We start from the raw sequence: 17,364 nt of genomic DNA, 5'->3' as shown, positions 1-17,364 counted from the left end.
AACTCTTCAACGCCTCCAGGGAAATTCGTATAAATGGTTTATTCAACAGTATTCTAAGATCTTCAAAATATAAAGATATCTCTCCATTTTTTACTGTACGGGAATACCTTGTCCTATTGCGCTTCACTTTATTATGCTTCACAGGTGTTGCGTTTTTGTTTTTGTTTTTGTTTTTGTTTTTTTATAAATGGAAGGCAAGACCCTCAGTGAAAGGATTAAGACTTTATTGTGATACTTACTTTATTGCAGTCGTCTGGATCCAAAACTGCAATATCTCTGAGGCATGCCTGTATTCGCTTGTTTAACTACTTACAGCATCATTTCTATTGTGAGCTATCTCTTATGGTTTATAGCTTCTTGCTCATGTTCATGTGGCTGGCAGGTGGACTGGATTTAAGAAAGCTACCATGCAGATGGAGAGAGCACAGTACTCTGGAACCCTTCTTCCATCCAACCTCCCTGCCTATCACATTTTCCTATATGCATTCTTACTTTCAGCTGCCCTGGGGTCACGAAGCCTTAGCTTAAATCAAATGTCCTCTGGCTCCAGGTCCCATGATGAAAAATTTATGGAGTCCTGGACACATTACAAGTTTTACAGCTTTACAGCTGAAATCCTTCAGGTCCTTCTGACCTACTGAAGGAAAAAATATGTTTTATTTTATTGTGATTCCCAAATGTTCTTCCAGTGTGTACATTTTTCTTACAGAATGTGTATGTTGCTTCCAGCAATGTGTTTTATATTACCTGGAAGAGTAGGGAAGCTCTGATAGAAGGAAACAACTTAGTCTTCTTGCCAGTACAAGGCAAAACAGAACTTGCAATTGGAAGGAAGCATGACCAAGTCTATGGATCATTAGTTTGTCTCTCTCTTTGACTAAGGGCACCTTATATGATTCAGTGACTATATTTTAACTTGTTTCAAAAACAGTTTACATCCTCTAACTAATGATGTGTTGGCTTTGTGAGTGGGGTCTTTTTATTAAATTAAACACACACACACACACACACACACGATTTTCTTAAAAAAAAAAAATCATATGTTCTTATAAAGTCCAGGATGTAGCTCAACACTGTTGAATTAAACATCTCTTGGATAATTGGCCTTCCAAATCTCTGTCAAAGCCTAAAGTCTCTCTCTTCAGGAGATTGTAAATATCATCAGTTTGGAGGGGGCTTGAAAGCAAGATACCTAAATGGGCTTACCTTGACAATGAAATCTGCGGTGAGCGGTCCAGCGATACTCAGGTTCTCTTTGCCTGGATATTTCTGGAATTCCACACTAGAATTTTCCACAAGAAAGATGCCTGGAGAGTTGAGGCTGTTTTCACCTTTAGCCCCCTGGAGGGTCTTGGTTTCCAGATCTACAGAATCAAACACATGAAGAGAAGAGAAAGATGTTCCCAGGGCTGCTGCAGACCACATGCAAGTACTTTCCGTGGAACAGAGCCTAGAGCTAGATGAGGGGGAAGTATCATTCTTTAGATGACTGACACAATTACAATTACAATATAAACAAAATATATAGGCACCTTGGATCACATAGGAGTTTGTGCTGCAAATAAATTACTTTAAAACTCATTATTCAAACATCCAAGTCTCCCTCCAAAACAATCTTTGATTCCCTGGATGACCTCATTTGGGCACTCTACCTTATCACAACCCTATTCCTTTTACTAATCCATCTCCCATGCATACTCATTGATTTCAGTATCCATGGCCCTCAGCCTAGAATACCCTACCACTTTTGATTTTACTCTATAAGATCCAGGGTGCCTCACTGAGTTCCTGCAGTACCTGTGTGACTTTATATTCACGAATTACCTTGTATTTACTTATATACTTTCTGGTTATTTATTTTATGTGTGCTATTGTTAAAAATGAAGAAAGCCTAGTGACTTAAGGAGAGGGAACTAACTGTCCTTTGTATTTCTCTTTCTTTTTAAAATCCTTCTTGGTACTTCGGTTAGTATTGTGTACTATATATGATATTTTGTAAGAGCTTAGGCCAGGAAGAAGAACTTCTTGATTCCTGGAACATTCCAACCTGAATCTGGCCAATGACCAAGTCTGTGAATCACGTTTTGTTGTAGGAAATCAAAGCCTGCTGGGGAAGATGGTAATTATGACATGTATTTCAGAGCAGGGGAAGTTCTTACATGATTGAGAGGGATTTGGAGTAACTGCCCGCTGCATAAGCGAACATAGATAGGCTAAATCTAACAAGAAGGTTTGGTTTGGGCAGAGGTTCTTTAGAAGAAAGATGGGGAGCCTGAGTGAAGCTCTAGGTCTTCTACCCTACATTCCACCAGACCAATTCCTCTCTTGAAAGTTTTACAGATTGGGGTTCTGTGGTTAAGCATAATTTGAAGCTGCCTGGATATACTAAAGTGCCTAAAGTATTTCTACTAAGTTCTTCTAGATGTTGTTTCAGTCAAGTTCTGTACTACAGGAATACCAATAGGGGGAAATGTTGGTGCCCAATTAAATGCCCATGACCCTCAGGTGAAGTCTCTGGAAGTAGGTCAGGTTGCCCTCCCCTATCTCAGCATGAAGAGGCCCTCACAGAAGAACATAAGGCACCCAACAAAATACGTGAATGTGGGAACCACAGTTGTCATCAGAGGAGAGTAATAGCACTGCATCTCCTTCCTCTAGCCTTCATTCTCCCAGCTGCCTTACATGTGTTTACATGCATTTATGGAGATATCTCCAGGATGTAAGTTCATTTAGTTTTGGAAGAATCTTGGGAGTTCTAAGCCTAATGTGAGCATCTGGTTCAATTTTATCACCAGGCCTCCTAGTAACCTTCTCAAGGTGCTCTGATGAAAGATGAGCTGGCTGGACCAGACTGCTTAGTCTTGTTCTAGTTTGGCCCCACATTTTTAAGGTTGATCTCATATTGGAGCAGCTGCTGGGAGTGAAAGGCAAAGGGTTGCAAGAGAAATAGGGCATCGTTTACTCACATATTCATTTTGAATTATATTCCAAATACAAAACAAAGCAAAAACTTCATTAGTTATACATATGTTATCAATAGTATACTGACTGCGGGGTGGGGAAGGGATAATGAAGATTCCATTTTGCTTTTCATCATCCATAAATATCATTTGCAATTTTTATCCACCAAATCCTTGGGACAGCTAAAGCAAGGGCCAATTCATCAGCTTCTTCTTAGTGATCACATAATTAGGGAATTTGGGAGGTTAATACATTTATAAAAATATATTTTCCTCTTATGACTATATTCCTTTGGATTCTTTCTTCCACAGTGAGGAGTTAGTCCCCAGGTTGGTGATGGTCTTGGTCTGATGTTTAATTCTTGCCTATCCTTGCTCAGAAAAATACTGTTTTTGAGTGGGATTGTTTCACCAGCAGTTACCTCTGTCTCAAAGGAAAAAACAAATCATTTAAATGGTAATGTGAACACATATATATCATCCTTTGACATGTGAACACTAAATTTTTGGGGGCTGTTCAGGGCAAGGGAAAGAACTTGGACCCATATAAGGTGTCTTATCAGCATCTTTTGGCTTTGCCTGAACTGTACCTTTACTTCACATGACCCTTCAAATCCCGCCTCTCCCATAAAATGTACTTATTTTTATTTTTAGAAAGACTATAGTAGGCTATCTGAACTTTCACAGGCTCCAATTTGTCTTCATCTTGTTTGTCTTTCTGGAACGATTTCAGCCATAATCCAATTGCCAAAAGACAGTGCTTGCTACCTAAATTAGTTTCTTAGGCATATGTGTGGGTGGGGAGAAAAAGCAGAAAATGATAGATGACTTTGTAGGAACCAGGGAACAATTGAAGTGGAGATCAGAAATGCCTGAGGGGTCAACTGAAGTGAAATCTTCCAGGGGAATTGAATTTTGCAGAAAACACTAGTATATCTGCTTCTTTCTGTTCCCTGATTCACAGCCCATCATTTTCTGTTTGTAACTTAGAGGTCTGCATCTAAGCAGCACTAAATGATATTAAAAGAAAGGAAAAAAAAAAAAAAGACATGGCATGTGTAAAGGTTAGTTTCTGTACAAACACTGGGGCCATGCTACTATTTGATCTTTGGTCCCACCAGAAGTTTGTACATGATCACCCCATTAGCAATCCTGAATCCAATTGGTATCTTCAAGATATTAAGGCCTTATATTGTCTTTAATACATGGGATGCTTAATTACCCAAAATGGTTTTCTTTAAATGCCACAGAGTTAAGGCTGTTTGGGATTTCTATGTTCCTCTGAATTGATACAGTAATGAAATACAAGAAAAGGAAGAATAAAAAAGAGAAAGAAGGAAAGAGAAGGAAGTTTGGAAAGAAGAAGGAAAAAACACCAACAGGCAAGGTAAGAAAAAGATAAGAATTTATTGGAAATAAAGAAGGCAGAAAATGAGAAATAACATTCACAAAAGCATAAACATCTGCTTACCTCAAGAACAAACTATGGGAGCATCTATTTTGTATTTTTCAGGATGACTGTGGTTTGAGATGATTACCAAAGAGTTTTTTGCTATCTAATTAGGCAACCAAAAGATAAACAGAAGCATTCAAAATATCATATTATGATAAAGTGGGAAGATTTGTACTGTATTTTAATCTATTCTGGGAACAAAAAATAAATAATAATGCCTAAAATTCCCAATCCCCAAAGGAAAACAATGAAGTTTACTTACACAAGTGATCGGGTCCTTTTAAGGTAAGGTGAATATGTCTGCTTCCATAGGGGATGGCAACCACAGTGTCATCCACTAGAGAGAAACAAAACAAGGTCTTAAAAGCACATAATTTGATACAAAATTACTGATTGTCTCCTATTAAGGCACAAACTTACATTCCCCTGCCACCTCCTGGCAAAATGACACACTCTCTCTTTTTTTTAAATCTTTGAAATATGAACACCAATAGTTGGAAATCAAAATTTTTACTTTCCTCAAAATAAAATATGACAAAAAAGCTACTGACTTGTTAACTCACAGGGATATGACCTTTAAAAAATATGTGAGTTTTGATATATGAAAAAATGAATTTGCAAGTTTTCATTTCTAATCTTAAATCCTGGTCTTATATTGCCATTCCCTGCCCCCCCTATATTAGAGCAATTGTGTTCAATTCCAAAAGAAAAATAAATTCTAATGTACCCAGGGTGACTTTATTATATCAAAATCTGGATTTCTCTCCAGCAACGTAACTGTCTTGGATAAGCAAAACAGAGTGAAGAATAGGGGAAATAAAGGTTTGTTTACATTCTTTCAGCCCCTCTAGGGCAGAAACCAGGCCTTGCAGATCTTCAATATCCTTTACTCTCTCTGCATGCAATACTGAGTGTTCCAGCAATGGTCTTCACATTTCCCCCACACCCTCTCTGTAAGGCTTAATTACAGATCATTTAAAAAATGGATTACTTTTTAAAAATATATATATTTTATTGATTTTTTACAGAGAGGAAGAGAGAGGGATAGAGAATCAGGAACATCAATGAGAGAGAAACACCAATCAGCTGCCTCTTGCACACCTCCTACTGGGGATGTGCCTGCAACCAAGGTACATACCCTTGACTAGAATCGAACCCGGGACCTTTCAGTCCGCAGGCCAATGCTCTATCCACTGAGCCAATCCAGTTTCAGCAAAATGGATTACTTTTTACATTGCTTGAAATTGGACCTAACCTCATTGGAAGCAGTGCCAAAATCTACATTTTAAAAAATTGAAGGTACAATACATGGTACAAACACTTCACTGGCCTTCTTATTTAGAACTTCACTTGTGACAACAACACCTTATATTTACACAACACTGAGGAGTTCCACTTGCACCTGAATTATACTACCTATTCTTTCACCCAAAACTTGTTAACATAGGCCAGGAAGATGTCACCACCCCTGCATTATGACGACGAAATGAGGCCTCTGAGAAGTATGAGTAGCTCAAGGTCAAAGAGCAGAAAACAAGGACAGCAGGTGTTTTGAACTCAGCAGCATAGTCGGAAGCTCTGTGGGATTCTCTGTTTCAATATTATACATTATCATTCTATCACTGGAAGAAGTTAGTTTCAATAAAAGAAGCTCAAAAGGTAGCCAATCTCTCTGCACTTCAACATATCATCTTGTCTTTGGGTTAATTTAATTTTAGTAAATGAATCTCAGAAGTTCCCTAACTTCTCTGATCCTTAGTTATTTTGTTGGGAAAACAACACTTACCTATAATATTGTTGTGAATAGGTAGATATAGATATAGATATAGATATAGATATAGATATAGATATATAGATATAGATATAGATATACAGATGTATAGGCTAGAACACAGTATTTTGTGAATATAATTCATTTCCCTCTATTACAAATCTCCTAAAAAACATGAATAAAACATGTTTATTTTTATGTTTTCTTTTTCTTTTGTAGGTTTTTTTTTTTAAATTTTATTGATTATGTTATCACATAATTGTCCTCATCACCCCATTCCCATCCCAAACCCCTCCCCACATATGCCCCCACCCCCCTGTTGTCCATGGCCACTGGCTGGGCCCATATACATGCACACAAGTCCTTTGGTTGATATCTCCCCTTACCCCCACCCTCCTCTACTTGCCCTCTGAGGTTTAAAAGCCTGATTGCTCCTTCTCTTTATTTTTATGGTTTTAAATGCCTCAAAGCCCCTACCTCATCTGAATGAGAAAGAATTACAAGCCGTCAATCTCTTCCCCAAAGAGGTTACAATTATCAAGTTCTCTGCAATATTGAATATTCTACTCACACTACAGCTTTCTGGTTGTTTCTAATGTCATATATTGTTAAAGAGAAGACTGAATTTTGGATAGCTTCAAGATTGTGGCTTATAAGAACAAAACAATATGAGGGAATATAGAAAAGGAATAAAGAATGTTCAGCCTGGGCCCCCAGAGCTCTCCACGCCTCACATAAAGACATGGATGTTTAAGTTTACAAAAGAAACTCAAAGCAGTGAAAACAATGGGATTTCTAGAAATAGAAAGTCTTTGTTTATCCACAGGTCAAATAAAGTGCAAGCCAAAGAGAAGCTTTCCGTTGGCGGCAGTCTTCTGACCCACACACTGCTCCGGCGGCCTCCCTCTTGTTCTGCTGAGAAGTGACTCACATTCCTCGTGCTGGGGCACTGGCCCAGCTTCGGCTGATGCGGTAACTTTTGTGTGCTCCCCGAGGAAGGTGCAGAGGGACCTCCAAGTTGTTGGGGGAAGAAGGTAAGGTGGAGAGTACAGACTAGAGTGGAATAGCTGATTCCCCTCTGCTCTTCCCTGGTCAAAGAGAAATGTGGACAACTCAGGCGGGTGCAAACTTGAACTGTCCGCAGCACACAGTTAGAGAGATAGGAGCACCATGGCCTAGTCTACGGTTCTGTCAAGGGCTAAAAGACAACTGGCAGGTTATCAGGCACCCAGCAAATTAATTACTATATTACACAAATGTTTTTTGACTGTGTCCTAGTGCCAGGTTCCATGCTAGGTACCAGAGATTCAGTGATGGTCCATGAAAATGGGATCTAAAATTAAAAAAAGTGTGGAAAATACCCACATTGGTTAGTTTCTTAGGAGCCCTGGACCAGAGAAGCCCATTTCGCTCTGTGTGTAACCCAGTGTGTCCCCAATGTGTTCATGCAAGGAAGCTTTTGCTATGTCTTATCTGTTACATCTCACAATACACTTTAATACATGATGTTCTTAATTTGATAAGAAACAAGATGGAAAAAAATTAATTTCATTTTCTGCATGTTGATAAAAAGCCAGTCTTTGAGTTGTTAATGTATTAATATTTGTCTCATTTTACAATACATTCTCAATGATGAGGGATGGGTTGGGGGGTGCTACTGTTTGGTATCTGTGATAGTACTGGGCCCAGAGAGGTGTGACTTCTGAGAATGTGTGAGCTGTCAGTTTCATCACCGGCCCCTCAGAGATAAATTCAGTGGGTATGGCTGGTGAACCAGTGGCTATATCCTCTCCTTGCACAACACTGGCAGTGACCTTTCCTCCAAAGGCACACTGCTCTATCATCAAGTGCATTGGCCCTAACCTCGTCTGACCCAACCACGATGCTGGTCTTCAGGACATTTTTCCAGGTTATTAATCAACAGCTCTAAAAGACCTGCTTCAGAGATCAGGCAACCTCTTTCCCCATTAGGTTAACAAGGTTTCCATGGAAATCACAAGTGTTATTATTTCTCATAAGTGGGTTATAAATACCCTTTTCCAAGAAAATTGTTCTCAAGAACTGTACCTAAAAGATTTTGTAAAAATACAAAACAAAACAAAACCCCACCTACAATTATTGCTAAGGCCACGGGACTCAGTTGGTTGGAGCATCAGCCTATACTACTAAAGGTTGTGTCAGGGCATATACCTAGTTTGTGGGTTTTATTCCTGATTGGGGAGCATACAGGAGGCAACCAACCAATGTTTCTCTCTCTCTTTCTCTCTCTCTCTCTAAAACAAAACAAAACAAAAACAAACAAACAAACAAAAAGCACACACACACATACACACACACACACACACACACACATATCCTTGGGTTAGTTTAAAAGTTAAAAAAAATTACAGCTAGTCCTGGCCCTTTTGGCTTAGTGGTTAGAGTGTCAGCCCATGGACTGAAGAATCTCTAGTTTAATAAGTCAATTAATTAATTGACTTATTAATTAATTAATGTGAATTAATTAATGTAAGTGAGCCCCTTTCTTGTCCAGGTTTCTCTCCCTCTCTCTCCCCCTCCTTCCTCTTTTCCACTCTCTCTAGTAATCAATGGAAAAAATATCCTCCAGTCAAGATTAAAAACAAATAAATAATAGCCATATACATCTATATTCTACACATTTCTAGCATTTTAGATTAATTTTTAATCCTTTCATGTGTGAATTTTTCTGTATAATTCATTACTATATCAGAGAAAGGTGATAATAAAAATGATAAGTTTTGAAAAGACAGGATTTCCTATTCTGATATCTGAGTTTATCTTATTTTTAGACCTGTTGATAAGTGCATATTTTTAAAAGCTCTTTGCTCTAAGCCTTTGGGGGCTGACACTCAATCTTATCATTATTATTTTTTTGTTGAAAGAGCCATTGTTAATACAGCTGGCTACATATAGTCTGCCAGTCTTGAGGAGGTTTTCATAGTGTATTTTTCATCTTCATGCCAACTTTATTACTCACAACATATACCCAATAAAATAAGATGAGCCCTTCTTATGCCTCCTCCCCATAGTTTATCAGTGATTGCACAATGTGGGGTATATACTGGACAGGCCAAACAAGATGTGGCCTTCCCCTGCCCTTGTTTTATCTAGGTCAAAAACTTTGGAGCTATCCTTGATTTTATGCTTTCATCCAATCAGTTAGGAAGTCCTATTGTTAAAAAGCCATATTTCATGGATTCTACAATATTTCATATTTTAATCTACATGAAATCAGAATGTATTTCACAATCTCTGGTGCCTTATATTCATTCTCCCCGAGGGAGGCAGTCATCTGCCATACTTTGTCCGCACAGACACTCATATCAAAACAGCCAGTATCAAACTTGCAAAATGAGTGTCAGCTGCTTAAAAGAAAATTCCAATAGTTGAACACATTCATTTACCCTCTGGGAATCAAATGGTTAGGAAGGTAGTAGGGAGATGAGGAATCAGAAGGGCCAAAGAACATCTTCAAAGTGGGAGTCAAAATCTGGCCAGTTCTACGTACATAATTGGACCTTGAATTAAGATCCCAGCACCAAATGGAATAGTAGGGCTCAGGCTCAATCTCTTGTCTGAAACAACCAAAGAAAGAAAAAAGAAAGAAAAAAAAAAAAAGAAACCATGGCTTTCAAGATACAGGATATCAAACAAGAAAGTCAGCAATCCTTGAGAGTCAGGAAACAAAGTAGGTAAGTGAGAACATCGTTCACCTTACTGCCATAAGAGACTTTCTAAGCGAGCTCAGGAAGTGGGGACTCAGAGCCCACTGGATTCCCTGAGTTGAGGAGTCAAAGCTGAAAGTTCAAAATCAAGGCGGCGAGAGTCTGAAGGACAGATAGATAACCAGAGAAAGAAAACTACACAGAGAGATGACTCAAGAGATTTAAGGGTGCTCCCTATAGTTATTCTAGCAGCACACTCATACCAATCAATCAGACTTGCATGATGTGAAGCTTCCTGAGGCCAAGAAAAGAACTAGGCTGGTAAAAGAAGTATAGGAATGAGTATCTGCCACACATCTAGGGCCTGAATAGGGTCTTATCCTCAATGCCAGGGTCATTGGACAGTTAGCACTGATGAGGGTCTTGCCTCAATGCCAGGGCACAATTGGCACTAGCCCAAACATGGATTTAGTCCCAGCTACCAAATTTTAAGATCTAAAAGGATCAAACTGATTTTAAGTAACTGAACTGCTTCCAGAACAAAATTTAGAATATTTCTAGGGATACAAAAATACCTAGTATCCAGCAAGATAAAACTTGCAATATCCGGAGTCAGGTAAAAAAAGACCATGCATGAAAATTAAACAATAACATCAACAACAAAATACAATCTATATAGAAGAGAAAGATAGAATCAAAACACAGAAAAGACATTAAAATAGTTTCTATAACTATATTCCATATATAAAAAAATTAAATGTAAAAACAAAACAGAACAAAACAAAAAAGTCCAGGCCCAGGGAATTTCACTGGTGAGTGCTCCCTAGAATTTAAAGAAGCAATAACATCAATTCCATACAAACTATTCCATAAACAGAAAAGAAAAAAAATCACTTTCAACTCATTGTTTGAGGCCAATATTACACTTGTGTCAAAACCAATGACAGCATAAGAAATGACACTACAGATAATGATCTCTCATAAACAGAGATGTAGAAAAACCCTCAAACAAACTGTTAGCAAATGAAACTTGGTGATCTATAGACAGAATAATGCACTATGAACAAGTAGAATTTACTCCAGGAATGCAAGACTTTTTGAAATCAATATTATCCATCACAAAAGTCTTTGAAAAAACACTGATTATATCAATTGAGGCAGAAAAAAGCATTTGACAAAATCAACATCCATTTATGATAATAACTCTCAACAAATTAGGAATGGATAAGAACTTCCTCAAAATAATAAAGAGCATCTATGAAAACAACAACATACACACAAAAACCCTACAGCTAACATCATGCTCTGTAGTGAGATTGAATGTTTTCCTCTTAAGAATGGACATAAGGTAAGGCTATTCACTCTCACCACTTCTGTTCAACATTGAATTTGACATCCTTGCCAGTGCAGTAAGGCCATAAAAATAACTAGTGGTTTATAAATTGAAAAGGAAGAAGTAAAATCATCCTGATCTGTAAATAACATGATTGTTTATATAGAAAATCCCAAAAGTCATAGAACTAATAAATGAGTTTGGCAAGTTCACAAAATACGCGGCCAAAAATAAACTAGCAACACTACAAAAACTGAAATAAAAAATACAATGTCATTTATGAGGTATAAATCCAACTCAAGCATAAAGAGTATGTATGCTTAAAACTAAAAAAGACTGATGAAAGAAATTAAAGAAGACTAAATGAATGGAGAGACATGAAATGTTCATTGGTTGAACTGAACATAGTAAAGATGTCTATTCTCTCTAAATCAATCTGTAGAATTAAAATAATTTCAGTCAAAATCCCAGCAAGATTTCTGGTACATGTGAGAAAAACAGGTTGTAAAATTTATGTGGAAAGGCAAAGGAATTAGAATAGCCAAAATAAGTTTGAAAAGAAGGGTAAAGTTGGAGAAATCAAGCTACCTGATTTTAAGATTTACTTTAAAGCTCTAGTAACCAAGATAATGTGATACAGAAACATACACACACAGAAAATGCCAATGAATTTCTGACATTTGAAAAGGCAATTCAAGGAGAAAAGGTTATCTTTTCAACAAACAGAGCTGAAAAAAATTGGACATCCTAATTAAAAAAAATCAACCTATTATAGATATAAACCTTACACCTTATACAAAAATTAACCGGAACTCGGTCATAGATCTAAAGATGAAATGTAGAATTCTAACACTTTTAGAAAAAAACAGGAGAAAACTTTGTGACCTGGGATTAGGCAAGAAATTCTTGGACACGACGTTAAATGTAGATACAATTCATGAATGAAAAAAAAAAGATAAACTGTTCTTCATAAAAAGTTAGAGCTTTTGTTCTAACTTTTAATGTTATCTTAAAGATAACATTAAGCAATTTTGGAAAAAAATAAAACAAAAAGCTACCGACTGAGACAAAACATTTTCAAATCACATATTTGACAAAGGACTTATTTTCAGGATATATAAAGAACTCTCACTGGGACCGGTTTGGCTCAGTGAATAGAACGTCGGCCTGTGGACTGAAAGGTCCCGGGTTCGATTCTGGGCAAGGGCATGTACCTTGGTTGTGGGCACATCCCCAGTAGGGGGTGTGCAAGAGGCAGCTGATAGATGATTCTCATCGATGTTTCTAACTCTCTATCCCTCTCTCTTCCTCTCTGTAAAAAATCAATAAAATATATGGTTTGTTTTGTTTTTGTTTTTTTTAAAAAGAACTCTCAAACTCAACAGTAGGAAAGCAAACAACCATTTTTAAAAATTGGCAAAAGACTTTAACGCTACATCAAAGAGGAAATACGCACATTTGTAATGGGCAGAATAATTGCCACTCTCCCTCCTCCTCCTGCCGAAGATGTACCCTAAACCTATGAACATATTATGTTACATGGAAATGGGGAATTAAGGTTGTTGATGAAATTAAGGTGGCTAAGCAGCTGACCTTAAAATAAAAATATTATCTTAGATTATTTGGTTACGCCCAATGGGAATCACAAGCATTCTTTAAAATAAAAGAGGGAGGCAGAAGAGGAGGTTAGAGTCATTAACATCCGAAAATGCTCCACTGCTGGGCTTTGAAGATGCCAAGAAAGAAGGTAGCTTCCAGAAGTTGCAACATCAAATTAAAGGACAAGGCATTCTTCCCCAGAGCTTCTAGGAGGAACACAGCTCTGCCAGCACCTTGATTTGAGCCCAGCAAGACCCATTTTAGACTTTGACTCGCCAGAACTGTAAGAGTGTTGCTTTAAGCCACTAAGTTTGTGGCAATTTATTGCAGCAGCTACTGGAATACAGCATGAAAAGAGGTTCAACATCATTAGTCATTAGAAAAATGCCAATTAAAGCAATGATGAGATAACATGACACACCTATTCCAATGTCTAAAATAAAAAATGCTAACAATGTCAAGCTATGGTAAGAGTGCTTAGCAAGTGAAACTCTCATATTGCTGGTGGGAAAAGCAAAATAGCAAGACACTCAAGAAAACAGTCTAGTGGTTTCTTAAAATGCTCAGCATACATCTACCATATAACCCCAGCCATTCTAATCCCAGGAATTTACCCCAGAGAAATGAAAGCATTTGACCATACAGTGGAATTATTACAGCAATAAAATAAAATAAACCGCTGATACCTGCTACAACATGGATGCATCTCAAAATAATTAAGTTGAATGAAAAGAAAAAAAAAGCCAGATGGAAAACGAGTATGTACTGTATAATTTTATTTTATAAATTTCTACAAAATGAAATCTAATGATGGAAATGAGATGGGAGGAAGAAGGAGGAATGAATTACAAGGAGAACTATTGATAGAAGACTTTGGAGATGATGGGTATGCTCATGGTACTGGTCTCACAGGTGTATGTACATGTGAAAACTCACTAAACTGTATGCTTTAAATATCTAGTTTATCATATATCATTTATAATAAAAGAGCCTGATACTAATAGACTTTATTTCCTTTTTGGATTCTTTTAAAAATACTGAATCACAAGTACCCTGATAATGTGGAAATTGACTGAGTCTAAAGGGGTTAAAAATAATTGAAGTTTGAGAGAAAGTTTAATTTTTAAAATCAAATTATTAATGTATTTCAGTTTTATTTTCCTTTTCCAAATGTATAAGTGCAATATAGTATAGGCTAAAATATATCTAAGTTTAAAATAGACCTCGTAGTAGCTATGAAATAAAAGCCCTAAGTGGGCAGAAGGCAGTGTCATAGTTTCATAATTTCAATGGCAGCTTTTTTTCTCTCTCAGTGATATATAAAATAATAGTACAGTCTGGCTGGCATGATGCAGTGGTTGAGCATCGACCTATGAACCAGAAGGTTGTGGTTCGATTCCCAGTCAGGGCACATGCCTGGGTTGCAGGCTTTATCCCCAGTGTGGGGTGTGCAGGAGGCAGCCAATCAATGATTCTCTCTCATCATTGATTTCTCTCTCTCTCTTTCTCTTTCTCTCTCTCTCTCCCTCCCTCCATCCCTCCCTTCCTCTCTGAAATCAATAAAAATATATTTTAAAATAAAATAATGGCACATCTTTTAAGCAATGATATCTTATATTCAAAGAAATGCAATTATCCTGAATTGGAACACTTTTCAGCACCTTCATAGCTACTACCATGGTCCATCATCATCCCTGGCCTGGTTCACTGTAGTGGCCTCCTGACTGCTTTCCTTACTTTCACAGTTGGACTCCTTTTAATCTACTCTCAGCATAGTAGAGAGAGGGATCCCTTTAAAACAAATCTTCTCCCTTCTAAAAATCCTCCTGTGACTTCTCATTTCATTGAGATTAAAAGCCAGAGTCCTTATAAAATCCTGCAATATCGGTGACAATTCTCCACCACATACAAGCTTCTTGGCTCTTCAAGGAATATGCTAAGAATGCATCTACCGCAGGGCCTTTGCACTTGCTGTTCTTTATGCCTGGAATTCTCTCCTCCCTGACTTGTGTGTGGTGTGCCACCTGTACCTACCTTAGATGCTTGCTCAAATGCTGTTTTATCAGTGAATCTTTTCTTACTAACCTTTTTAACCTTCCAGCACCCTTGACTAGCAACCCAATCTCCAATTCTTCTCCTTCCCTGCCTTACTTATTTCCAATCTCCTTCCTGCCTTACTATTCTCCTATCACCATATGACACATATATTATTTTATTTATTATACGTTTTGTTCCTATACATGCCTGTCCCTCACATTAGTATATAAGCCCCCTGAGGAAAATGGATTTTCATCAGTTTTGTTCTTTCTTATGTTTCTAGTACTAAAATAGTTCCTTAACACATAGCAGGTATCCAAGAAATATTTGTTGTGGAATAAATGAGTGAACTTCTGCTGAATGAATGAATGATGAATGAAAGAATGAATGAGTAGGTTGTGAGTATAACCTGAAGTTCAAGGTGGAAATTTCTTTAAAAATCTGGGCTTTCTTTAAAACATTCCTATGTATTATTCACATGAAAATATATAGATCTGTGTTTTATTATGAACATCCTTTACCTCAAAATCTTTGAGCCAAAATAACAGTCCAGGAAAACATTTACCCATAGTTATCATAAATCAGCATAAGCCACAGTCTGAGAAGCGAAGCCAAGCATTAGGATCTTCATTTGATCTTGATATAAATTGGTGTATCCAGCTCTTGCCACTCAAGAGAAGTGGAGAGAGCTTTAGGATAGTAGTAGATGGGTAGTAGATTTCAAAACACGCAGACACATATCAGAGGTTTGCAAAGCTGGAGACATCAAACTGATAGCCAATAGGCTGAACAGTCTTGGGAAATACATCATACTGCACGAGCCAGTCAAATTTTGGGGGAAATGGGTCTTTAATACCAAGAACCAAAGGTAAGTTAGTGTGAGCTAACTCTTATTATTGTTGGTTGGGCTGGGGAAATAGAAGCAAAGTGACCAGGATGTCTCAGGGGACAGCTTTCTCTTCTGAAAAGGGGGAAGGAGAGCCTGACCTAGCTCCTTCCCTGTTGCCTGCATTTGTATTAGGCAAAAAAATTAATAATAATGAAAAATAAAAATCATGTCTCCTAGTACACATATGGTCTCTTTTCTACCTGCCAGCTAAGGGAAGCCATTGGTAAGCTCCTCCTGCTCTCCCTTTCCTTCTAGCCCTTTCCACCATGGTCTTTCTCCCTCTCCTGTTTTTTGCTTTGTTCCCCCGGGGCTTGATAACACAAGGAAAAAAAAATAAAAGTTGGATGTAAGTTCAGAAGAAAATGAGTTCAATGTGGGGAATCTGCGCGCTGGGAGTTCGAAAGAGCATGCGGCTGGCTCCCAGGGCTTTTTGGCAGAGCCCAGAGAGAGACCTGGCAGCAGGGTGCGGGCCATCACGGGTGGATAGCTGCTCACCTGGCCAGTGCGCTGGCCCCGCCGCGCGGCCTCCTGTTCCCAGCCCGGGGGTCACCCCGCAGCCTGTAAATCTGGGCGGAAGGTCCTTCTGGGGTGGGGAGAACGTAAATGAGGCAGTTTGCTGCGCATCTGCTATAGATTGTGGTGAGGTGCACGCATGTGCTGGGCTTTATTGATATAAATCATTTTGTCAGGAGGCATCATCAGCGCTAAGGTAAACGAATCAATTGTGTTTTGTCATTATGGGAAATCATCGGGCTGTGCATTATGTAATTTACCCGCTGCCTCTTCCGAAGAGAGCGGTTTGCACCAAGGTGTCTGTTTGCAGACCTCAAGATGACTTATGGCTCTCATTTTGCTCCAGTTTGTTTCTTCGGAGTCTCTCTACCTTCGGTGATTCTGGCCCCAGAGGCCCTGGGTCACCTTTTAACAGGAGGGTAAGAGGAACATCTATCCACAGGGCGTGTTCAAGCTCCTCTGTGAGACGGGAAGGCTGGGACACAAGAAGGAAGGGAGGGAAAACGTGCCCTCAGCTGCTGTGATACAGCAGGTACTGCACACATGCCTGCCATCCTTTTGTGCCAAATAGAAATGTTTAGATTCCTAGAGAATGAGCATGATTCAGTGGTGTGACTCAAGTAAAAGGATTTTAACTCTTTTGTATTCCTTAGAGTTCTATTAAAGGCACCTTCTAAATGTACCTTCCCTTCTCGCACCCCCCTCTCCCCCCAATATATACGTATCTCATCGTGATTTCAGAGATTTACAAAATAATTATGCCTCTACCTTTCTATTCTTCTCTGGTTTTCATCGTCTAAATGCTTTAATTTTTCACTTATAGAAATGCTACCAAACATGACCAAAGTAAAAAAAAATCTTGCCTGAATGTACTATATCAATGTCTAACTTACCTCATCGTTCATTCTCTCTGCCAGAATATTAAAAAAAAAAATTTTTTTTTTTCAAAATCACATTTTTCACTGCCTGCAGGGGTATTAGAATGTGGAGAGTTCCCCAAGCTGGCACCTCCAACGTTTCATGTGTTTAAAGGCCCTAGCTTTTTTTCTGGCCACCATCTTTCCTTTAGAGCTTAAGTCTTTGGCAAGCTGGTTTTTCCCGACTTCTCGGAATAGTTCTCTGG

The 17,364-nt window shown here is 38.2% G+C and overlaps 1 protein-coding gene across 3 annotated transcripts in view; it reads right to left on the bottom strand.

The window, feature by feature from the left end:
* The window catches only part of ADAMTSL1 (ADAMTS like 1), an 849,328-nt gene that overhangs the window by 237,747 nt on the left and 594,217 nt on the right, over positions 1 to 17,364 (bottom strand). For all 3 annotated transcript variants that reach the window (XM_036434138.2, XM_036434136.2, XM_036434139.2), the window contains 2 exons: positions 4,676 to 4,750; positions 1,207 to 1,364 (listed from right to left, as the gene is read on the bottom strand). In XM_036434138.2, coding sequence (XP_036290031.1) covers positions 1,207 to 1,364; positions 4,676 to 4,750 — 233 coding nt within the window. The remainder of the gene's footprint in view (positions 1 to 1,206; positions 1,365 to 4,675; positions 4,751 to 17,364) is intronic.

This window comes from Pipistrellus kuhlii, unplaced genomic scaffold, assembly GCF_014108245.1.
Source record: "Pipistrellus kuhlii isolate mPipKuh1 unplaced genomic scaffold, mPipKuh1.p scaffold_m20_p_12, whole genome shotgun sequence".
NCBI lineage: Eukaryota > Metazoa > Chordata > Mammalia > Chiroptera > Vespertilionidae > Pipistrellus > Pipistrellus kuhlii.
The sequence above is the reverse complement of the archived record's forward strand: the minus strand, read 5'-3'. Positions and strand labels throughout refer to the sequence as shown.